The sequence below is a fragment of the Gallinula chloropus genome (genome assembly GCF_964237585.1).
Source record: "Gallinula chloropus genome assembly, chromosome: 1".
Classification (NCBI taxonomy): domain Eukaryota; kingdom Metazoa; phylum Chordata; class Aves; order Gruiformes; family Rallidae; genus Gallinula; species Gallinula chloropus.
Window position 1 is genome coordinate 1,124,829 of NC_140085.1, and position 24,524 is coordinate 1,149,352.

General features: G+C 52.6%; 1 protein-coding gene across 1 annotated transcript; it reads left to right on the forward strand.

Moving 5' to 3' along the window:
* Positions 1-2,464: 2,464 nt before the first annotated feature.
* TMEM209 (transmembrane protein 209) lies at positions 2,465-23,257 on the forward strand (the record flags this gene model as incomplete). The annotated part of the gene is made up of 14 exons (XM_084262409.1): positions 2,465-2,601; positions 2,718-2,776; positions 4,383-4,514; positions 6,083-6,318; positions 6,602-6,806; positions 10,959-11,134; positions 11,768-11,839; positions 12,973-13,069; positions 15,447-15,572; positions 16,372-16,469; positions 20,292-20,406; positions 20,490-20,587; positions 21,235-21,308; positions 22,646-23,257. The coding sequence occupies 14 exons, from the start codon at positions 2,465-2,467 to the stop codon at positions 22,698-22,700; spliced, it is 1,680 nt and encodes a 559-aa protein (XP_084118535.1). The 3' UTR covers positions 22,701-23,257.
* Positions 23,258-24,524: the final 1,267 nt, after the last annotated feature.

Sequence of the window (24,524 nt, forward strand, 5' to 3'; positions counted from 1 at the left end):
ATCTTCGCACTTTCCACGGCCAACATGGCCGCCGGGGCACCCGCCTCACACCCCCCTTCCCGCCTCACACCCCCCTTCCCGCCTCACACCCCCCTTCCCGCCTTACACCCCCCTTCCCCTTCCCGCCACAGCCCCCATCAATCACCGCCACCGCCGCCAATCCCCGCTGTCCTTAGGCGGGTTGGTCCCGCCTCCCCATCGCGTGACGCCGGGGCGGGCGGGCGGGCCTGCGCATGCGCAGTTGCTGTGGCGCTCGGCTGAGGCGGAGGTGTGTGTTGTCTCCTCTCCTCGCCTGGGACAAGGGGGGTGTCTGCGCCCTCCCTCAGGAGAACTGAGCATCCCCTCGGCGCCGCTGGCCCTCAGCCCTTCGCCAGGTACCGTGAGTGCCCTTCCCCTGGCTCCTGGGGCCTGGGCGAGAGGGGTTCTGTGAGAGGAGACCGGCTGGAGGCGGGAGGTGGCCGGCGGGGAGGCCTGGAGGCTGCCGCGTGTGACAGGGCTGCGAGGGGCCTGGGTAGGGGGGAGGTGTAGGGGGGCCACCTCCGTGGGGCGGGGGTCAGGACGGGGTGTGAGGGGGAGGGAAGGGGTTAGTGGGACGTTTCTGTGTGGTAGAGGATGGGTGCTGAGGGGCTGCTGGGGGGGGAACTGTAGAAGCACCCTGGGGTGGGACAGGGGTGCTGGCTGGGGTGAGATGTGAAGGCTGGTGGGGGGAGTAGGGGGGAGTTCTGAGGGTCTCTGTGCAGGGGGAATGCAGGGGCTTGGGCAGGGGAAGCTGTGGGGGTTCTTAATGTGTGGCTGTGAGATCTGGGGGGGTTGGACTCGATGATTTCTTGAGGTCCTTTCCAGCCCTTACGGTTCTGTGATCTGGGTGCTGTGGGGTCTTGAGCTGGGGAAGCTGGGGTGGTGTGTGGCAGAGGAGCATGCGAGGGGGAAGCTGGAGGGTTTGGAGTAAGGGGAGGTGTGTGGGGGGGACTGGGGTCAGTGCCTTATGGGTTGTGAAGCAGAGGTTTTCCTTCAGTGCTGTGCCTGGGGGGAAATGGGAGGGCTTATTTCAGTCTGCCGATGAAAACCCCACACCCAGCTCCCCATAGCAAATAGAATGGCATCAAATCTTGCTTTTATTTCGGTGCCCTGAAGGTGCAACTCCTGCAGGAGGGTGTGGTTTAGGGAGAGAGGTTGGGAGTGTGAAGATGGGGAAGAGGATCTGTGTTTAGGGCTGCTACGTTTGTCACCGTGGGAAGGGAAGTCTTGGGGCTTTAACTGGGTGAGAAACATGTAAAAAACACCCAAAACCCCTACTACACAATGTGTTCTTGTCTAATTCTTCCAATAATCCTGATGTTCTTCAAGTAATCCACACTAATATGCGGAAGAACTGTTTCCCAGTGAGGGTGAGGGAGCCCTGGGACAGGCTGCCCAGGGAGGTGGAGTCTCCTTCTCTGGAGAGATTCCAGTCCCATCTGGACACCGACCTGTGTGACCTGTCCTAGGGACCCTGCTTTGGCAGGGGGGTTGGATCTGATGATCTCTGAAGGTCCCTTCCAACCCTTATGATTCTGTGTGATTACCTATTTCACCATTGAATCCTTATACCAGTAAGAAGCAGGCAATGTGATTTGGGGTTTGTTGGTTGGGTTTGGGTTTTTTTTTTTAAGCACCCATGTGCAGTAGAAATATTTGTCCCAAAACCCAAATTATTCATGTTCCCACCTAATGAAGAATTATGTGACAAGTTTTTAAGTGAGTGGTGGGAAGGAACAGCAGCCTGTTTTGGTGATGGAGCTGGCAGAAAAAGACACCAGGGCTATTTCTTTCACATAAGGTGTTACTAGGTGGCAAGGTACCAAGGTGGCAAGGTGTGCAGAGAGTGTTCAGATGTAACAAACCTGCAGAAGGTGGCTGTACAGTCTAAAAATACTCTGTTACCTACTGAAAGGAGTGTGGATGCTCATGATCAGCCTGCAGAACTCTGCAAGGCTTTTCCTCCCCCTGGCTTCCTTTGCCTGCTGAAGGCAGGAGCTTTGCCTCTCCACACAGGAGGAATGTTGTGTTTCAGAAATGAGGTTGGAATCTGTCTCTGTCGTGACATTTGCACCTCGCTGGAGCAGATGGATGCTTAATGATTAGGTCACTATGCTGATGGTAGAGTGTTTTGATAATATATTGCCTACTTTTGCTGGTAAAAAGAATCTGTGGGGTTTTATTAATACACTACATATGACTCTGGGTAAAGACCAAGTCCCTGACTCTGGATGTATTTAAAAGATGGGTAGATGAGGTGCTCAGTGATGTGGTTTAGTAGAAGGACTCAATGATCTCAAAGGCCTTTTCCAACCTTGTCATTCTGTGACAATATAGTTTGTTTTGGACTACTGCTTTTTTTTTCTTCTTTAATCTTATGTAGACCCAGAATCTTACTGTATAAACTTGAGAGGTCTTTGTCATTTCTCTGTGCTTGGTGTTCCAGATGATTCCAGGACAGACTCCAGCAACCAACCTCATCGATGTGACCATCAAGATGAGGAAAGAGGCTGAAGCTCGGAAGGTGGTCTTTGCCTGGGGTATCCTCAATGTGTCAGTTGCAGGCATGATATACGCTGAAATGTAGGTTAATTGTTACATCTGACTCAAAACAAGCAAAGCATTTCCTTTCTGTAGCCCTAAATATCTCCTGGGACTGAAAAGCTGCATACTGATTTGCTGCTTGGGTTTCTTTTCAGGACTGGAAAACTCCTAAGCTCCTACTGCAACATCTCATACTGGCTGCTCTGGTATATTGGTGAGTCCCTGCAGGATTTCAGTTCATTTTCAGGCTTCTCTTTTCACTTGTCAGTTTTATTGCTATTTATTTTTAAGTAAAACTATTTTTTCTCCCTCTTTGGGTTTTTTGTTTGTTTGTTTGTTGGTGTGGTTTTTAGTTGTTGAGTTTGTTTTTAATATAAACCAAACTTTGAGTTTGCTTTCTGTTCCAGTAGATAAGAAACTGGTTGAAAGAATGTAGACAAAGGGTGGTGTCTGGTGACCCATGGTGGTCAGTGGGTCTATGTCCAGGTGGAGGCCTGGAGGTTCAACACTGGGAAGTGTCAGGTGTTGCACTTGGGCCATAGGAATCCCAGACACAGATCCAGCCTGGGAGAAGAGCTCCTGGAGAGCAGCCCTGCTGAGAAGGACCTAGGAGTTCTGGTGGGGGAGAAGCTTCCCCTGAGCCAGCAGTGGCTCTGGCAGCTGGGAAGGGCGATGGGATCCTGGGCTCCATCAGCAGAGGGGTGGCAGCAGGGACAGGGAGGGGATTGTCCCTCTCTGCTCTGCCCTGTGAGGCCCCAGCTGGAGTCCTGTGTCCAGAGCTGGGGCCCCAGGACAAGAAAGATGTGGGACTGTTGGAGAGGGGTCAGAGGAGCCACAGAGATACTCAGGGGGCTGGAGCAGCTCCCCTATGAAGAGAGGCTGAGGGAGCTGTGCTGGTTCAGCCTGGAGAAGAGAAGGCTGTGGGGGGACCTCATTGCACCTTCCAGTCCCTGAAGGGAGCAGAGGAACAGGAGGGGAATGAGCTTGTTAAAGGGCAGAGACTGGCAGGCCAAGGGGGCTGGAGTGAAGCTGGAGGAGGGAAGGGGGAGATGAGGTATCAGGGGGGGAAGTTCTTTGCAGAGAGAGTGGTGAGGGGCTGGAAGGGGCTGCCCAGAGAGGGGGTGGGTGCCCTGTGTCTGGGGGTGTTCAAGGCCAGGTTGGATGGGGCCCTGGGCAACCTTGTGTAGCTCCAGGCCTGGAGGTTGGTGTCCCTGCCTGTGTCAGGGGGCTTGGAGCTCTGTGATCCTTGGGGTCCCTCCCAACCCAGTCCAATCTGGGATTCTATGATTCTGTTAACTCCCTTTCAACTTTTGGATTTTCAGCCTTTCCAGTGACAGGCAGGGAGTATTAACTGCTTTCTGAGAGACATCATGAAAAAGTGTTAAGCATTTAGTGCATTAAATCTGCTCAGTGTATGGAGGATGCTGCAGGGTTTACTACTGAGTTGCACAGTGGGTGTGGGTGGCATTTCACAAGAATTAGTTTGTTTTGGATGAGCAGACTGCAAGCTGGATGTGTCAAACATGAAGTAAAATCACAAGATGAGCAACAGATGGTATGATAGAAGATGATTTTGGAGAAATACTATGAAACTAATAATTAATAAATAATTAATAGATCTCAATACAGAAAGAGAAATCATCTCCAGTGGCTCTGGCATAAGAAAGTGAAAAGATCTTAAATACTTTCCCAAATTGGTCCTTATTGATCACAATAATAACAACCTGTTTCTAACAGGCAAATGCCTGTTTTGGAGAATAATATATTTTTATTATTTCCCCTGCTCAACCCTAAGTAAAAAACCTTTGTGTTTCTTCCAGAGCTTGTGTTTTTATCTCTCTTCATCCTGAATGCCTTATTTGATTTTTGGAGGTACTTCAAATACACGATGGCACCAACGAGCTTGGTCACCACTCCTGCCCAACAGATGCTGCTGGGCTTGAAGAACACAGGTGGCTGTAAGGAACATCTCTGGCAATCTTTTATTGTTCTTTTTATTTTTCATTTGGAGGTGGTATCTTTCTCAATGGTGGGATTGCACCTGGGGAGATATAACTGCTTGTATCAGTACAGGCTGGGGGTGAGCTGTTGGAAAGGAGCCCTGAGGAGAAGGACCTGGGGGTGACAGGGTGGCCATGAGCCAGCAGTGTGACCTGGGGGCTGAGAGAGACAGTGGGATCCTGGGGGGCATCAGGAGGAGTGTGGGCAGCAGGTGACAGGAGGGGATCCTCCCCATCTGCTCTGCCCTGGTCAGGCCCCACCTGGAGTGTTGTGTCCAGTGCTGGGCTCCCTGGGATCAAAAAGCCAGGGATCTCCTGGAGAGAGTCCAGAGGAGGGACAGAGATGCTGAAAGGCCTGGAGCATCTCCCCTGGGAGGAAAGGCTGAGGGAGCTGGGGCTGTTCAGCCTGGAGAGAAGAAGCCTGAGAGGGGATCTGATCACTGGTTCTCAAGAGCTGAAGGGTGGGACCCAGTGGCCATGGGCAGCCTCTGCTCAGTGTCTGTGGGGACAGGACAAGGGGCGATGGGCTCAAGTTGGAGCACAGGGAGTTCCCCCCCAATGTGGGGCAGAACTTCTTCCCAGTGAGGGTGAGGGAGCCCTGGGACAGGCTGCCCAGGGGGTGTGGAGTCTCCTTCTCTGGAGAGATTCCAGCCCCATCTGGACACCGACCTGTGTGACCTGTCCTAGGGACCCTGCTTTGGCAGGGGGTTGGACCTGATGATCTCTGGAGGTCCCTTCCCACCCCTGTGATTCTGGGATTCTTCAGTGAAGTGAGTTGTGAATTACCTCATCTGACTTGAGTGGTAAACCACATCACCTGCAGTGTATGAAAATTCACATGAAATGATGATTTCATGAGTGTTTGTGTGGAGGGCTGGGGGGAAACAAACACGTGGTGAAGAAGGACAGGATGGTAGCAGCAGCTGAAGAGCTTCACACATTGTGAGGTTGGATGAGGAATTTGTAACCTCTGCATGGGACTAGGAGCAAGGGAGAGAGTGCAGGTTTATATTTAGTTTTGATATCCCACTAACACCACCCTGGCTAAGGAGATCCAAATGAGAGGGACAGACAGACCTTTGTGTGAAGTCTGTGAAAAGCTCATGAACATTGAAGCAGACAAGGTGAATAAAGCAAAATGCTGGTACAGTAGATCCCTGATGAAGTTCAGGGATCCCCTGTGTTTATTTGCACAGAGAAATTAAGACATTCATTGTGCTAAAGATGCATAAGTAGCTGATGAAGTAGCTTGGAGAAGCACCCCCCCAGGTTATGCAGGGTGCATGGTAACACTGAACTGAAACCTGAAGCTGTAGGATTTGGGCTGGGTTGTGGTCCTGCCTGTGGATTGACTGGTGAGTTCTGTAGGGGCCAGGCTTTTCTAGTCTCCCTTCTAGCACCTTTTCAAACCTGCCTCAAGAAAGCATTGTGTCTTTGCATTCTGTGTTCAAAGGAGGGAGGGCAGGAGACTTTGGGGCTGCTGCCTCCACAATGCTAATTCTGATTCTCCTTAATTGCAGTGGTGCAACCAACTCCACCAAGCGAGCTGGAAAAGAAAGTCCCATCTTCAACACCTTCTCCTGTGATCCAGGGCCAGAGTGTGCTGAGTTACAGTCCATCCCGCTCCCTCAGTACCAGTCCAAAGTTTACTACCAGTTGTGTCACTGGGTACAGCCCTCAGCTACAGGGTCAGCTGAGCAACAGCACTTCTTACAGCAGTGCTGTAACCCACTCACCAAACAGCAGCTACAGTAAGGTAAGGAGCAAGACAGCTCCCAGGGCATGTTTCTTCCCTTTTGTTGCCCATCAGAGGTGAACAGCAGCCAGCAGAGAGCTGTGTGTTTGCTCCTTCTTGATTTCTCTCTTTGCCCCAGTGTCACCTCATTTGTTTTAGAGGGGCTGGTTTGCTGCAGAACAAAACAAGACCCCACAATGTAAACACAAAAGACAAAAAGAAACCCCCAAGCATTTTATCTTCACATTGTTTAGAAATCAAGGGGAAATTCTGTCTTCCTCATGTCACTTCTTATTCACCCAAGGTTTCCAGCTTCAGCCCCTCTCCTACTGGATCTCCATACCCCACCAGTATTGGACCAGTGGAAAGTGGTGGGCTACGGTCTCGTTACCGCACTTCACCCATTATATACAGTACTCCTACTGGAGAGGATGACTTCATAACAGACCTCAACTCCCTGGACACCTTCCTTCGAAATGAAGATGAGAAACAGCAAAGAGTTCAGCTAGGTAACTGTGCAGACTGATTTGATTGGGACAGCATGGCCAGGAGAAGCTGTTGCTTTCATTCAAGGTTGTCTTGTGGGGATGAGAGAAGTTGCAAAGGGTTCCAGGGTACTTGTACCGGTAAACAGACTCAACATGTTTACAGGAGTCACTTGTGACCTGGGTAAAGGTGGCTGCTCAATAATTCAGTCTTCTGCTCAGGAAGTAGGATGTGAGGTAGAACCCAGAGATGTGGAGAAATGATGGTGGTTTAGGAGCTGCAGAAAGGTTTTCTCCAAAGTATTCAGAAAGGTGTGCTGATGGATTGTAATGTTGCTTGGCTGGAGTGGGGGGCATGGGCAACCCCAGCAGCGCTGCAGGCTTGGGGGAGACTGGCTGGAGAGCTGTCAGGGAGAGAAGGAGCTGGGGGTGTGGGGTGAGCTCAGCCTGAGCAGGAGCCAGCAGTGTGCCCAGGAAGGCCAAGGGCAGCCTGGCTTGTGTCAGAGCCAGCGTGGCCAGGAGGGCTGGGGAGGGGCTTGTGCCCCTGGGCTGGGCACTGGGGAGGCTGCAGCTGGAGTGCTGGGTCCAGTTCTGGGCTCCTCAGCACCAGAAGGACATGGGGGTCCTGGAGCGAGTGCAGAGAAGGGCAACCAGGCTGGGGAAGGGGCTGGAGGGCAAATCCTGTGAGGAGCAGCTGAGGGAGCTGGGGGTGTTGAGCCTGGAGAAGAGGAGGCTGAGGGGAGACCTTCTCCCCACCTCCCCTGCCCTGCCAGGAGGGTGCAGAGAGGTGGGTGATGGTCTCTGCAGCCAGGGGCCAGGAGCTGGGCCAAGGGGCAATGGGCTCAAGCTGCCCCAGGGCAGGGTCAGCTCAGCTGGGAGGGCAAAGTTCTTCCCTGGCAGAGTTGTGGGGCTGTGGCACAGGCTGCCCAGGGAGGGGGCTGAGTCCCCAGCCCTGGGGGTGTTGAACAGAGGGGAGATGAGGTGCTCAGGGAGCTGGTTTAGCACAGGACTTGATCTTAAAAGGTCTTCTCCAACCTTGTGATTCTGTGATCTCACCTGGCTGCTGGCAGTGCCTGAGCCTGTTACTGCTGCCAAAAGGTAACAATGATACCAAATCTGGTGGGTGATTTGCTCAGGACAATGGTGGAGCTTAGGGAGGAGGTGGAAAGATTAAGGAGCATCAGGGAGTGTGAAAGGGAGATAGACTGGTGGAGCCACTCCCTGTGATCCTGGCAAGAGAGGCACCAGGGGGGTGCTGCACAAGTTACTCCACAAATGGCAGAGGTTCCCCTACCCTGTTGCCATCAGACAGAAAGTGAGGGCTGAAGGGAGAAGGAGGAATGGAGACAGGTCCCTAACTCGGAGATGCAGCTGTATCTACTTCCAACTGCCTTTGCCCTCCCTAGAGCCCTTGTCAACAGGTTCTCTGCTCTGGAACTGGAGAAGCAGGATGATGGGGATGTGGATGATAGTGAACCTGGGGCGTTGCCTAGGGTGAGTCGGTCATCCCAGTGCCTCAAGACCACCCCTGCAAGGAACAAAAGCAAGAGGAGGGTAATTGTCATAGGTGACTCCCTTCTTAGGGGAATGGAGGGGCTGATATGTTGCCACACCTTACTCCAGGGAAGTCTGCTGCCTCCCTGGTGCCCAGGTCAGGGACATCACTTAGGTCTCCAAACTGGTACAGCCCTCTGACTGCTGCCCACTTGTGTTATTCCAGGTGGCAGAGAGAAGCCCAAGGGCTGTCAAAAGGGACTTGAGGGCATTGGGGTGCTGAGTTAGAGGTGCAGGAGCACAGGTGGTGTTTTCCTCCATCCCTTTAAAAGGAGGGAGAAGCACTGAGAAAGATGAGGAAAACATCCCTCATCAGCCCATGGCGGAGAGGCTGGTGCTGTCAGTGGAATTTTGAGGGTTTTGATCATGGGGTGGTGTATTCAGCACTGGGTTTGCTGGAGGCAGATGGGGTCCACCTGTCCCAAAGGCTTTGGATACTGGATCTCATAGAATGGCACGGGTTGGAAGGGACCCCAAGGATCACAGAGCTCCAACCCCCCTGCCACAGGCAGGGACACCAACCTCCAGGCCTGGAGCTACACAAGGTTGCCCAGGGCCCCAGTCAACCTGGCCTTGAACACCCCCAGGGATGGGGCACCCACCCCCTCTCTGGGCAGCCCCTTCCAGCCCCCTCACCACTCTGCAAAGAACTTCCCCCCATGATACCTCCTCTCCCCCTTCCCTCCTCCAGCTTCACTCCAGCCCCCTTGTCCTGCCAGTCTCTGCCCTTTAACAAGCCCATTCCCCTCCTGTTCCTCTGCTCCCTTCAGGGACTGGAAGGTGCAGTGAGGTCCCCCCACAGCCTTCTCTTCTCCAGGCTGACCCAGCCCAGCTCCCTCAGCCTCTCTCCATAGGGGAGCTGCTCCAGCCCCCTGATCATCTCTGTGGCTCCTCTGCCCCCTCTCCAACAGTCCCACATCTTTCTTGTCCTGGGGCCCCAGCTCTGGACACAGGACTCCAGCTGGGGCCTCACAGGGCAGAGCAGAGAGGGACAAACCCCTCCCTGTCCCTGCTGCCACCCCTCTGCTGATGGAGCCCAGGATCCCATCGCCCTTCCCAGCTGCCAGAGCCACTGCTGGCTCAGGGGAAGCTTCTCCCCCACCAGAACCCCCAGGTCCTTCTCAGCAGGGCTGCTCTCCAGGAGCTCTTCTCCCAGGCTGGATCCGTGGCTGGGATTCCTCCAGCCCAAGTGCAGCACCTAACACTTCCCAGTGTTGAACCTCATCAGGTTCCCCCAGGCTCATGGTATCTTGCTGGTCACAATGTCCAGCAGACAAGTAGACAAAGCCATGGTGTTTTGGGTGGGCAATTGGCTGGTGGGTCAGGCCCAGAGGGTGATACAAACAGGGTTACATCTGGCTGGTGGCCAGTCACTAGTGGGGTTCCCCAGGGCTCCATTTCAGGCCCAGTTCTTTATAACATTTCCATAAACAACCTGAACTCAGGATGAGAAGGTGTCTTCAGTAAATTTGCACATGACACCAAATTGGGGGGAGCTGTTGGCTCTGTTGAGGGTGGAGAAGCCTCACAGAGAGACCCAGACAGATCAGAGAGCTGGGCAGGCACCACCAGTGTGAAGTTTAACCAGGGCAAGTGCTGGATTCTGCCCCTGGGAAGGGGCAGCCCTGGCTGGGCATCCAGCCTCAGGGATGAGAGGCTGGAGGCCAGTTGTGCTGAGAGGGATTGGGGGGTCTTGGTGGACAGTGAGGTACCCATGAGCCAGCGGTGTGCCCAGGCAGCCAGGAGGGCCAACCCTGCCCTGGGGTGCATCCAGCACGGCCAGGCCAGGGAGGGGATTGTCCTGCTCTGCCCTGTGCTGGGGCAGCCTCAGCTCGAGTCCTGGGGGCAGGTTTGGGTGTCACAGGACAAGAGGGACAGGAAACTCTTGGAGAGTGTCCAGAGGAGGCAGCCAGGATGGGGAAGGGGCTGGAGGGGAAGTCTCCCCAGCAGAGGCTGGAGGCCCTGGGCTTGTCCAGCCTGGAGAAGAGGAGGCTGAGGGGAGACCTCCTGGGGTGTGTGGCTTCCTTCCCAGGGGAGCGAAGGGGCAGCGCCGATCTCTCTCCCCTCTCTGGGGCCCAGGGCTGGAACCCGAGGGGCCGGCGTGAAGCTGCCCCAGGGGAGGGTCAGGGTGGCTGTTAGGAAGAGGTTCTGTGCTGAGAGGGGGGTCGGGCACTGGCACAGGCTCCCCAGGGAAGGGGTCCCAGCCCCGAGCTGGGCTGAGGGCAAGAAGCGCCTGGCCGATGCCCTCAGTGCCACCTCTGACTGGGCTGGGGCTGTGTGGAGCCAGGAGTGGGACTGGATGGGCCTTAGGGGTCCCTGCCAGCTCAGGAGATGCTGGGATTCTGTGATAACAGCTCTTATCACCTTAATGAGGGGCATATCTTGTGGAGAAGGCATTTCAGATGAAGGGAGTGAATTACCTGCTGACAGTTGGTGTCCTGGACAGGGACAATCCAGACAAGGCTGAAATCTGTGTTCATGCAGCCTGACTTCAGCATGTGGGTTCATAGCAGCTGGTGTCTCTTGTCAAAGCTTTAATACTCTGACCTTTTGCCTGTACTGTTGCTTCTAGAAATACTTGGCAATAATTACACTGAGTGTTTAATGAATGGGTCATTTCAGGAACTTCAGATTCCAGCTCTCCTTCCAGCAGCCCAACGTTTTGGAACTACAGCCGTTCCATTGCAGACTACTCCCAGATCCTGAGAAAGTTCCAGTATCAGTCAGCTTGCAGGTCCCAGACTCCATCTGCACACAAGGACGAAGCTGATCTGAGCTCAAAACAAGCTGCAGAAGAGGTAAAATGAACATCAGGCCTCTCTAATATACAGCCTGGGGCAAAGATTGGGGATTTGAGCTGTATCAAAAATGTTGGGAGAGCAAAATCCTCTATCTTGAAACTATGTTTGTACAGCTGCACTGGAAATGGACTTTCAAAATCTGAATTTTTGTTGGAATTTCTTTTTTTTTCCTTGGAGAGCAGAATGTACTTGGGATAAAATACATTTGTGACATAAAAAATGACTTAAAAGTGTGTAGAAGGCTGAAGGATATAAAGCATTGATAAAACTCTGATTCCAGGGTATACAATTCCTGCAGCTCAAATGAAATCTGACCCATTTTCTTTCTTTCCTACATTAACCTACTGAAAGTTCCCATTCAAATGCTTCTTACTCCTCCAATTCCAATTAATTTTATCCTAATAGAGCTTTAGAGTGAACTTCAGCTCATGCAAAGTGCTCCTACCGTGGATTAGAGATTGGGAGGCTGCTGCCACAGTCATACAATACCACCAGCAGATGTAGAAGAATTTTGGCCAAAAATAAATCTTAATTACATGCTGTAATTAGTTTCAACAACCATCACAGACCCTAAAAACTCCTGGTGCTGTGATTTAAGCTCTTACACATGTGTAATACACCTTTCCATAGGTTTGGGCACGGGTGACGATGAACCGACAGCTCCTGGATCACATGGATTCCTGGACAGCTAAATTCAGAAATGTAAGTCTGGGTTGTAAGAGCTCTGGCTCAGGTTGCTGAACTGATGGTCCTGCAGTGCTCACAGAATCAGAATCCCAGAATTGTAGGGGTTGGGAGGGGCCTCCAGAGATCATCAGGTCCAACCCCCCTGCCAAAGCAGGGTCCCTAGGACAGGTCACACAGGTCGGTGTCCAGATGGGTCTGGAATCTCTCCAGAGAAGGAGACTCCACACCCCCTGGGCAGCCTGTCCCAAGGCTCCCTCACCCTCATGGGAAGAAGTTCTTCCACAGATTGGTGTGGAACTCCCTGTACTGCAACTTGAGCTCCAGCTCCTCAGAGCTCCTCTCCAACAGGTCATCCCCAGCCTGTAATTCCTAACTCATTCTCCTCAGCTCAATACATGGAAAATTCCAACCCAGAGGTTGACTTCTTCCTACAGCCCTGAGCAGTGTAAGAAAAAACAAAAACAAAAACCATGATCTTCCCAATAAGAATTGTGACAGCAATGACCTAATTACACAAAATGGCAAAATAAGTAGTTACTCTAACTTGCAGTAGACCCTTTGGTCACAGCATTTATCAAATAATGTGGTTTTGCTTGTGTTTTGGGGTTTATTTTGTGTTTATTTCTAAGTTAGGATCAATGAAAAGCAAAGATTTGTCTGATTCCATGCTGGATTCCTGAGCATCCCTTTGTAAACCTGGGGCCAGTTTCACTCCCCAAATCCTGTCCCATACAAACCCCACACGTAGCACTTGTCAGCACCTTGATACTCCTGCAGCAAATGTGAGAGGGAGTGGACTCATCTGACTGTAAATTATCTTTATGGATGGAGGGCTGTGCTATGTCCTACCCCTTCATCTGAAACCTTCTAGGGATTTCTTTCCCTGACTCCCTTTGCATTGAATTTTCTGGCCTTTTAGAAGGTTTTAAAGAGGCATTTAAACTCTTCCCTAACTTGATATTTGAATTTAATGACTTTTCTCCTTGTTTAGCCTCAGTGTTTCTGTTGTTAAGATTCTTTGTCATAGTAATGGTGGTGATTAGGAAGCAGGGTATAAGCCAAGGGTCAGGGTTTGGGTTGATTGGGGGTTTTTCCTTGGTATTTTTCTTGCTTCTGACCTTTGGAATTTCCACTTTTTCCTTTCTTAGTGGATTAATGAAACTATTCTAGTGCCACTTGTCCAAGAGATCGAGTCTGTGAGCACTCAGCTGAGAAGAATGGGGTGTCCAGAATTGCAGATCGGAGGTAGGATGAGAGAGGGGCTTTGGGGTTCCTGGGGGATGGTGGTTGGAGGGCTGCCCCCTAGCTGGAATGGCTGATAGGTCCCCTGTAAATTGGGTCTGTTAAATGTTAATTAAATACAGATGAAGTCATGCTGATGCTTCTCTCATACAAAGTTCATACACCTTTCTTTTTATTAGTTTTTGTCTTATTTTCTTCCCCCTCTTCCCCCCCCAACCTTACTGCTGGGGAATTACAGGCTCAAATTATCATTGATTAAACCACATGTAGCTGTCAGAAAACATGTCAAGGATAAAGGTGCTTTAGACTCAGTGTCTCCCTATAAACTCCCAGTGTCTCCAGTCCTGTGTGCTTTTCCAAATCCCAGAATCACAAGGTTGGAAAAGCCAGGTGAGATCACTGAGTCCAACCAATCCCATCCTGTGCTGCCCCAGCTCCCTGAGCACCTCATCTCCCCTCTGTTCAACACCCCCAGGGCTGGGGACTCAGCCCCCTCCCTGGGCAGCCTGTGCCACAGCCCCACAACTCTGCCAGGGAAGAACTTTGCCCTCCCAGCTGAGCTGACCCTGCCCTGGGGCAGCTTGAGCCCATTGCCCCTTGGCCCAGCTCCTGGCCCCTGGCTGCAGAGACCATCGCCCACCTCTCTGCACCCTCCTGGCAGGGCAGGGGAGGTGGGGAGAAGGGCTCCCCTCAGCCTCCTCTTCTCCAGGCTCAACACCCCCAGCTCCCTCAGCTGCTCCTCAGAGGATTTGCCCTCCAGCCCCTTCCCCAGCCTGGTTGCCCTTCTCTGCACTCGCTCCAGGACCCCCATGTCCTTCTGGTGCTGAGGAGCCCAGAACTGGACCCAGTATTCGAGCTGCAGCCTCCCCAGTGCCCAGCCCAGGGGCACAATCCCCTCCCCAGACCTACTGGCCACACTATTTTTGATACAAATCCTTCCCTAAAATCTGCTTCCTGAAAGAACTACTGTTCTTTCCAAATCTTGATGAACTGGAGTTCCAGTTTTCTTGTCACATCACAAAGCTTAAGGAACTGCTCCACTTATTGCTTCAAATTTATATCCCTTTCACCAAGAGGTGGATTTGATGCACTGCATTTAAATTAAACCCACTTTTTAGGGGCAGTTTGTTGTGCTTCCTCAAGAACTGCATCCGTTGTGATGCCTGTGGAAAAACTGACCCAATGCTGTCCCCATCCCCACCTTGTTTCCATCCCTCTGCTCATCAGAGTGGATGTTGCCAAAAGCAGACACATCTGCTCTTCCCTTGGAGTTGAAAGGAGTGTTTTGGGATAGTTTCAAGTGTTAAATCATAGAATCACAGAATCACAGTAGGGGTTGGAAGGGACCTCCAGAGATCATCAGGACCAACCCCTCTGCCAAAGCAGGGTCCCTAGGACAGGTCACACAGGTCGGTGTCCAGATGGGGCTGGAATCTCTCCAGAGAAGGAGACTCCACACCCCCTGGGCAGCCTGTCCCAGGGCTCCCTCACCCTCACTGGGAAGAAGTTCTTCCCCAGATTGGGGGGAAACTACCTGTGCTCCAACTTGAGCCCATCGCCCCTTGTCCTGTCCCCACAGACACTAAAAAGGGGCTGCCCATGGCCCCCTGGGTCCCATACTTAAGATACTTGTAAACATTAATAAGGTTCCCCCCCCTTAGTCGTCTTCTCTGCAGGCTGAACAGCCCCAGCTCCCTCAGCCTTTCCTCCCAGGGGAGATCCTCCAGGCCTTTCCTCATCTCTGTCCCTCCTCTGGACTCTCTCCAGGAGATCCCTGGCTTTTTTATCCCAGTGAGCCCAGCACTGGACACAACACTCCAGGTGGGGCCTGAGCAGGGCAGAGCAGAGGGGGAGGATCCCCTCCTGTCACCTGCTGCCCACACTCCTCCTGATGCCCCCAGGATCCCATTGTCTCTCTCAGCCCCAGGGCACACTGCTGGCTCATGGCTACCCTGTCACCCACCAGGACCCGCAGGTCCTTCTCCACAGAGCTCCTCTCCAGCAGCTCCCCCCAGCCTGTCCTGATTCCAGCCCTTATTCCTTCCCAGGTGCCAGACTCTCCACTTGCTCTTGTTGAACCTCCTCTGGTTTCTCCCTGCCCAGCTCTGCAGCCTGGCCAGGTCTCTCTGGATGGCAGCACAGTGTCCTGTGTGGCACCCACTCCTCCCAGCTTTGGATCATCAGCACTTGCTCAGGGTGGGTGCTGTTCCCTCAGCAAGGTCCTCAGTGAAGATAATAAACAGGACTGAATGTTTCTAGAACTTTCAATAGTGCACTGACAAAGAGATCTCTTTGCAGCAACACCAGGATGGGAGGCTGTGGGGAGTTCTGGGCTGGTTGTACCTGTAACTCACCTGTGCTGTCCTCTCTTGTGTTGCAGAAGCCAGCATCAGCAGCCTGAAGCAGGCAGCGCTCGTTAAAGCTCCACTCATTCCAACTCTGAACGTGATAGTGCAGTATTTGGATCTCACACCCAACCAGGAGTATTTGGTTGAAAGGATCAAAGGTACGTGGTGGTGTCACCACACTGACTCCACAACGCTCTGTCACCACGTTCTGTCCTCCTTTGAGGAGTCACTGCAGGGCTGAGAGCTGCTTTTAAGCAGGGGAGATGTTCCTTTGCAACTTTCTCTTCTTAAATGTAACGATGCAGGACTTGGATGTCACTTTGGGAATGCTTTGAAAAGCTTTAGATCTCATTTTCCTCCTGTACAGCTGAGGTGCAAAGTGCTGGAGTTAATCCCTTCAGTGTTCAGCCTGGAGAAGAGAAGGCTGTGGGGGGACCTCATTGCACCTTCCAGTCCCTGAAGGGAGCAGAGGAACAGGAGGGGAATGGGCTTGTTAAAGGGCAGAGACTGGCAGGACAAGGGGCTGGAGTGAAGCTGGAGGAGGGAAGGGGGAGATGAGATATCAGGGGGAAGTTCTTTGGAGAGAGAGTGGTGAGGGGCTGGAAGGGGCTGCCCAGAGAGGGGGTGGGTGCCCCGTGTCTGGGGGTGTTCAAGGCCAGGTTGGCTGGGGCCCTGGGCAACCTTGTGTAGCTCCAGGCCTGGAGGTTGGTGTCCCTGCCTGTGGCAGGGGGGTTGGAGCTCTGTGATCCTTGGGGTCCCTTCCAACCCAGCCCAGTCTATCATTCTATGATTAACTACAAATAAAAATTACCCTCTAAATGGCTATCTTCACAAGCATCTGATTAGCTGAACTTGTATTTCATGCCCAGGAAGCATGTATGAACCCCTTGGCACTGCCATAAACCAGCTTTCCTCCAGGTTGACCCCCAGCCCTGACTGAAATCCTGTTGCTTGCAGAGCTTTCCCAGGGCGGGTGCATGAGCTCCTTCCGCTGGAACCGAGGCGGCGATTTCAAAGGCCGCAGGTGGGACACCGACCTGCCCACTGACTCCTCGGTAAGTTTCTGAAGCTGTCTCCACTTCCAAGTGGGATTTGGAGGGAGGTTTTAGAGGGAAGGAGCCTGGAAATCTTTTCAGGAACGTTGTAAAACCCGGTTTGCACAGATAATCCTGTTGTAGTGGGTGAGATTACACCCTCAGCAGAGGGGTGGCAGCAGGGACAGGGAAGGGATTGTCCCTCTCTGCTCTGCCCTGTGAGGCCTCAGCTGGAGTCCTGTGTCCAGAGCTGGGGCCCCAGGACAAGAAAGATGTGGGGCTGTTGGAGAGGGGTCAGAGGAGCCACAGAGATGCTCAGGGGGCTGGAGCAGCTCCCCTATGGAGAGAGGCTGAGGGAGCTGGGCTGGGTCAGCCTGGAGAAGAGAAGGCTGTGGGGGGACCTCATTGCACCTTCCAGTCCCTGAAGGGAGCAGAGGAACAGGACGATCAACTTTTTAAAAGGGTAGATAATGGCAGGACAAGGGGGCTGGAGTGAAGCTGGAGGAGGGAAGGGGGAGATGAGATATTGGGGGAAGTTCTTTGCAGAGAGAGTGGTGAGGGGCTGGAAGGGGCTGCCCAGAGAGGGGGTGGGTGCCCCATCCCTGGGGGTGTTCAAGGCCAGGTTGGCTGGGGTCCTGGGCAACCTTGTGCAGCTCCAGGCCTGGAGGTTGGTGTCCCTGCCTGTGGCAGGGGTTTGGAGGTCTGTGATCCTTGGGGACCAGGCTGGGATTCTATGATGATGTGGGCGATAATGCAGATGGGATCGGGCAGCGGGTCGATCCCAAACCCACAATTGACTCCTCGTCTTCGGCTGGGAGACTCCTCCAGAACCTCGCAGATAATTACAGGGAGCAGCCTGAGAGGTTGGGATCTTGCTGGGGCAGTTGTGTTAAAATTTTTAAAACCTTGATGTCTGTCATTATCTAACAGCTTCTAACACAAAGAAAGCAGAATCACAGGATCACAAGGTTGGAAATGACCTTTAAGATCAAGTCCAACCGTTCCTGTCCTATGCTAAAGTCCTGTTTAATATGTTCATTCAGGACCTTGCTGAGGGAACAGCATCCACCCTCAGCAAGTGCTGATGATCCAGAGCTGGGAGGAGTGGGTGCCACACAGGACACTGTGCTGCCATCCAGAGAGACCTGGCCAGGCTGCAGAGCTGGGCAGGGAGAAACCAGATGAGGTTCAACAAGAGCAAGTGGAGAGTCTGGCACCTGGGAAGGAATAAGGGCTGGAATCAGGACAGGCTGGAGGGAGCTGCTGGAGAGGAGCTCTGTGGAGAAGGACCTGGGGGTCCTGGTGGGTGACAGGGTGGCCATGAGGGAACAGCACATCCTGGAATTCAATCTTCTGTGCAAACCAGCTGGGAAAGTATTAAACTTTACAGAATTCAAGGAAAAAAAGTTCCAATATAAGAAATCAATACAAACACTTCCCAAAAAGTTTTGCCATTAATTTACTCAAGACAATTATGATTAGGAAAAAAACCCAACCCCATCAGACCATTCTGCCTCTTTGTTAATCACAAAGCCCTGATTTCCCAGCTGCATTTCCCAAACTTCTTGAGGTTTTTGGCATTTAGCCCAGAGAAACTCTTTGTGTTTTGTCTACAGTGAAGGCCCAAAGTGTCAGATGACAGATAAATCCCTGAGGTTGCCCACAGAAAAATGGTGAGAACTCTCAGGGAAAGCTTAAAACACTGATAGCAGGCTGCAGTGTGCTTACTTGTTCCAAGACTTTGGCTTAATCAACTCCCAGTGTTTTTATCCTGGAGATTTTTATTCTGCTTTTTGGGAGGAGAAAAGAGCAGTTTGCTTGGTGGGTGGGTGTAGTGTTGGTTGATTTCAGCTGCCCTCAGCCAGACCCTCACAGGCAGTGCAGAATCCACAGCTAAAACAGTTGGCTTGGAGTTCCCTGAACTAAATAAGCTACTAAAATCCCTGCCTTTGGAAGATGCCAAAGGAGCAGGAGGAAGGAGCAGCAGAGACAAGTCCTGATGGACTGACTGAAACCCCCATATCCCCCTGTGACAGCTGGAGGGGAGAAGGGAGAGAAATCATAAAGATTTTAGTTTATTTCTCACAACGTGGGGCTGGAGGAGCTGATGAAATAACCACTTGTATCAGTACAGGCTGGTGGGAGCTGCTGGAGAGGAGCCCTGAGGAGAAGGACCTGGGGGTCCTGGTGGGTGACAGGGTGGCCATGAGCCAGCAGTGTGCCCTGGGGGCTGAGAGAGACAATGGGATCCTGGGGGGCATCAGGAGGAGTGTGGGCAGCAGGTGACAGGAGGGGATCCTCCCCCTCTGCTCTGCCCTGGTCAGGCCCCACCTGGAGTGTTGTGTCCAGTTCTGGGCTCCCTGGGATCAAAAAGCCAGGGATCTCCTGGAGAGAGTCCAGAGGAGGGACAGAGAGGATGAAAGGCCTGGAGCATCTCCCCTGTGAGGAAAGGCTGAGGGAGCTGGGGCTGTTCAGCCTGGAGAGAAGAAGCCTGAGAGGGGATCTGATCACTGGTTCTCAAGAGCTGAAGGGTGGGACCCAGGGGGCCATGGGCAGCCTCTGCTCAGTGTCTGTGGGGACAGGACAAGGGGCGATGGGCTCAAGTTGGAGCACAGGGAGTTCCCCCCCAATGTGGGGCAGAACTTCTTGCCAGTGAGGGTGAGGGAGCCCTGGGACAGGCTGCCCAGGGGGTGTGGAGTCTCCTTCTCTGGAGAGATTCCAGCCCCATCTGGACACCGACCTGTGTGACCTGTCCTAGGGACCCTGCTTGGGCAGGGGTTGGACCTGATGGTCTCTGGAGGTCCCTTCCAACCTCTGTGATTCTGTGATTCTGATTCTATGAATTTGAGCTAAAGACAGTAACAGGTGCTGTGAATGGGCAAAACAGACTGGACAGAGCCAGGAATTGAAATAACTGTGGGGAATTTCTGTTGGGATGTGGATTTTAACACTGATCCCTACATATGTGATTCACTGAGGAGAGGGGTGGAATGTTGTGGGGGTGAAATGTAGCCAGAGTTAAACTGCCACGTGCCCCAGTGACGCACCTGGACTGTGGCAACCTCTGAAGCATTGAGATGCCTCAAGGTTCTGAATTTGCAAGTCAGTGTCACAACCTCTGGCCCTTGAAGATGATTCCATCATTTCCTGAGATGGTGGCAAGAATGATAGACTGGTCTGGGTTGGAAGGGACCCCAAGGGTCCCAGAGCTCCAACCCCCCTGCCACAGGCAGGGACACCAACCTCCAGGCCTGGAGCTACACAAGGTTGCCCAGGGCCCCAGCCAACCTGGCCTTGAACACCCCCAGGGATGGGGCACCCACCCCCTCTCTGGGCAGCCCCTTCCAGCCCCTCACCACTCTCTCTGCAAAGAACTTCCCCCTGATACCTCATCTCCCCCTTCCCTCCTCCAGCTTCACTCCATCCCCCTTGTCCTGCCAGTCTCTGCCCTTTAACAAGCCCATTCCCCTCCTGTTCCTGGGGTCCCTTCAGGGACTGGAAGGTGCAATGAGGTCCCCCCACAGCCTTCTCTTCTCCAGGCTGACCCAGTCCAGCTCCCTCAGCCTCTCTCCATAGGGGAGCTGCTCCAGCCCCCTGAGCATCTCTGTGACTCCTCTGACCCCTCTCCAACAGCCCCACATCTTTCTTGCCCTGGGGCCCCAGCTCTGGCCACAGGACTCCAGCTGGGGCCTCACAGGGCAGAGCAGAGAGGGACAATCCCCTCCCTGTCCCTGCTGCCACCCCTCTTCTGATGGAGCCCAGGATCCCATTGTCCTTCCCAGCTTCAGGAAAGCCACTGTGTTTCTAAGGATGCTGAAGTGAGCTGTGTTCTGCCTCACCCAGATCATTATGCACGTGTTCTGCACCTACCTCGACTCCAGGCTGCCCCCTCACCCCAAATACCCCGACGGCAAAACCTTCACATCCCAGCACTTCATCCAGACACCGGATAAACCAGGTACTCACCCAGCCCCTCGTTGCCTCTCAGATCTTGGTGATGCCCTTGAAATCCTCCTCACCTTTCAAACTTCCCCTTCACAGACACATCAAAGGAAAACGTCTTTGGCATCTACCAGAGCAGCATCAATCCGCCCCACTACGAGCTCATCTACCAGCGCCACGTCTACAACCTGCCCAAGGTATGATGCTGGTGGTGGTGTGCCAGCAGGAAGTCCTTGGCAGGGCTCATTTGGGGTTGTTCTGGGGTTTTTTTTAAGGTCCCAACCACATTTTTTTAACTGTTTACACATAGATGCAGGAGCCAAACATTAGCTTGGCCTTTTACCACAGCATGGTAATTAGGCTCCTACTAAATAAACAGCTTTAGTACCTATTTAAGTACCTATGTAGGAGCTTCCCCTGGTTTATTTTACATCAATTTATTTCAAAATACCAAACCACCTAATTTCAGATGTGCTTTAAAGCTGCCAAGCCCCATGCTTGCCTGTAAGAATTCAGGGGGAATCCAGGAATCCAGTGGGCTCATGGTCTCAAGTTAATGAAATTCACCTGAGAATATTAATTTCATAACTGGTTGTTGCTTGATTTCAAAAAAAACTCTTAATATTTGGAGATGGTAATCCAGCCAAACTCCACATTTGATCTTTTTCTGGTATTTAATTAATTGAAAACCACAAAATATTAAGGCAAAACGCCTGACAGCCCTCCTCAGGATGCTGTTTCATCCCATCTCTCTCTGTGGTCACTAATTCTACCTGAAATACCACTGTGATTTCTCCTTGGTGACTGGATTTTTATCTTTGGCTCTTTCTCCTTGTGCCTTCAGGGCAGAAACAACATGTTCCATACCTTGCTGATGTTCCTCTATATCATCAAGACAAAAGAATCTGGGATGCTGGGGTGAGTACCCACTGCTACGTGTAGTGACACTGTGTATGAGATGTGAAGCTCCTGGAGAGAGTCCAGAGGAGGGACAGAGATGCTGAAAGGCCTGGAGCATCTCCCCTGGGAGGAAAGGCTGAGGGAGCTGGGGCTGTTCAGCCTGGAGAGAAGAAGCCTGAGAGGGGATCTGATCACTGGTTCTCAAGAGCTGAAGGGTGGGACCCAGGGGGCCATGGGCAGCCTCTGCTCAGTGTCTGTGGGGACAGGACAAGGGGTGATGGGCTCAAGTTGGAGCACAGGGAGTTCCCCCCCACTGTGGGGCAGAACTTCTTCCCAGTGAGGGTGAGGGAGCCCTGGGACAGGCTGCCCAGGGGGTGTGGAGTCTCCTTCTCTGGAGAGATTCCAGCCCCATCTGGACACCGACCTGTGTGACCTGTCCTAGAGACCCTGCTTTGGCAGGGGGTTGGACCCCATGAGCTCTGGAGGTCCCTTTAAGAGTTCCCTTCCAACTCCTACTGTGATTCCATAGTGGTTTATCTGAAGGTACCTCAAACTGAGACCACCAGAGCGGGGTGATATTGATGATTGATTAATATCTTCACCTCAGAAACAAGACAAGAGCAGGTTCTTTGAGAGAATTGGTTGAATTTTGGAGAGCAACATCCAGACTCCCCCTTCATTCTGAGCGAGCTCATGGCCTGAAACGTGGGCTTGGTGGGGTCTCAGGTCCTGGAAGGTGGGCTTGGTGGGGGTCTCAGGTCCTGGAAGGTGGGCTTGGTGGGGGTCTCAGGTCCTGGAAGGTGGGCTTGATGGGGTCTCAGGTCCTGGAAGGTAGGCTTGGTGGGGTCTCAGGTCCTGGAAGGTGGGCTAGGTGGGGTCTCAGGTCCTGGAAGCGTGGGCTTGGTGGGGTCTCAGGTCCTGGAAGGTGGGCTTGATGGGGTCTCAGGTCCTGGAAGTGTGGGCTTGATGGGGTCTCAGGTCCTGGAAGGTGGGCTTGATGGGTCTCAGGTCCTGGAAGGTAGGCTTGGTGGGGGTCTCAGGTCCTGGAAGGTGGGCTTGGTGGGGGTCTCAGGTCCTGGAAGGTGGGCTTGGTGGGGTCTCAGGTCCTGGAAGGTGGGATTGATGGAGTCCCAGGTCCTGGAAGGTGGGCTTGATGGGGTCTCATGTGCTGAAATATGGGCTTGGTGGGGCCTCAGGTCCTGGAAGCGTGGGCTTGGTGGGGCCTCAGGTCCTGGAAGGTGGGCTTGATGGGGTCTCATGTGCTGAAAGGTGGGCTTGGTGGGTCCTCATGTGATGTTTTCACCGGGCTCCTGAATTTCCATGCTGGTTTTTATGGTACCTTCCTGTTTTCACAGACGTGTAAATCTGGGTCTGTCAGGAGTCAACGTTCTGTGGATTTTTGGGGACTAACACCTCCAGCCTTGAGGAACAACACTCCTCCAGTGACAGGAACCAAGGTCATCATGGTGGTTTTGCCTTAATTAGGGACTTAATACAGAGAGGAGGGGTAATGTAAGCTCCACTTTGAGTAGTGGGGACGTGTTTGTACTTCCTGGTGGGGTTTGTGATGGGTTTTAAAACATTTCCCTGTTGGAATGCTCCTACATCTGGGAGCCAGGTGGGATTTTTAAGGTGGGATTTGCTGAGGGGAAGAGAAAGAAAGAGAAAACCCACCTGGTTTGGGGTTTTGCCGCTGTTCCTGTGTCCTCTTTAGTGCTGTTGCCACTTAACTGAGCTCAACTAATCTCAGGCCTAAACTCCAACCTGGCCTGAAAGCTAACAGCTGAGCTTGGGAAGGTAACCAGCCAGCCTGAGGATCCAAGGAATTCCAGACAGGCAGAAGAAAAAGCAAGTTTAGACTCATTTTGGTTCAGTTTATTACCTATGATAAGAAAAACTTCTTAATTCTTCCTTTTCCCATCCCTGGCTCTTGGTGTGATCAGGTTTCCTGACCCCAAAGAATCAGGACAAGGAAAGAGAAACCCCTTTGTCCCACTGCTCTCAAGGCAGCAGAGTTTCATTTTGAACAAAGTTAGTACATCATGTAACATCTTGGCCAAGCTCTGGAACCTCTTTGGGAGCTCTGGAACCTCTTTGGGAGCTCTGGAACCTCTTGGGGAGCTCTGGAACCTCTTGGGGAGCTCTGGAACACTGGCTGCCTTCAGGGCAGCCACAGCTTTACCCCTGCCTTGGCCTTGGAATTGATTTTTATTGCTCTCCAACCTCTTTTTTGTTTGTTTTGGGAGCTTTGTGGAACAGCCTCAGCAGGACACCGGGCTCTACAACCCCACAGATGGGGTTTTTTTGGGGGAACTCCCCCAACATTTGCTTTTATTTCAAAGAAAAGGAGATAATTGTTTAAAAAAAGAACTTGAAGGGAAAGAATCTGTTGTAAATTCTGACAAATAGGTGTAGAACTGTAGGTAGGTAGGTGACAGGTGTAGCTAGGTGGGTTGTTGTAGGTAGGTGAGAGGTGTAGTTAGGTGGGTTTTTATAGGGGGTGTGTAAAAATCCACAAGCCCTGAGCTGCTGAAGATCTTTGTGCTTGTTTATTTCCCCTCTGTGAACATCTCCTCCCCTTGGTTGTGTTGTAAATTGTCCAAAACCTCCCAATTTATACAGAAAAGCCGTGGGAATTACTCTGGCTCCTAAGACCAGGTGGATCCTTGTAGTTACCTCTTTGTACCAGCACCCCTCAAGGCACAGGGCTGTTCCCTGGGATCTGGGTTTTTTATTAAATCAGTTTTTTATCAAATGTTTGGTTTTGTGGGTGTTTTTTCCTGTGGTTTTTAGTGTCAGGGGCCAAGGAGGGATGGTCAAGAAAGGGGTTCAGCTGGGCTGCACCCCATGTCCCCTCCCCAAGGCTGGAGAGGGGTCCAGCCCCGTTGCCTCTCGCCCCTCGGTCACTCGTGGTCTAAAGCCTCTTAGAAGTGCAGAAATTCTCTTCTTTGACCAAAAGTGGGTGTTTCTCAAGGAAAAACCCATCCCTGCAGCTCCCCAAGATCCTGCACAGCCTGTGTGACCCCCAGATCCCTGTGCACCCCAATAACATCCCTCACCCTGCTCCCCGTGCATCGGGGTTGCTGTGAGTCCCCATGACCTGTGCACCCCGATGCGTCGTGCAGCCCCCAGCCCTGGGGTCCCCAAACTGACCTGCACCCCAACTGCCACCTGGGCACCCCCCTCCCAGTGCAGAGCCCATGAAGCCAGGATTCCTCTGCACCCCAGTTGCTG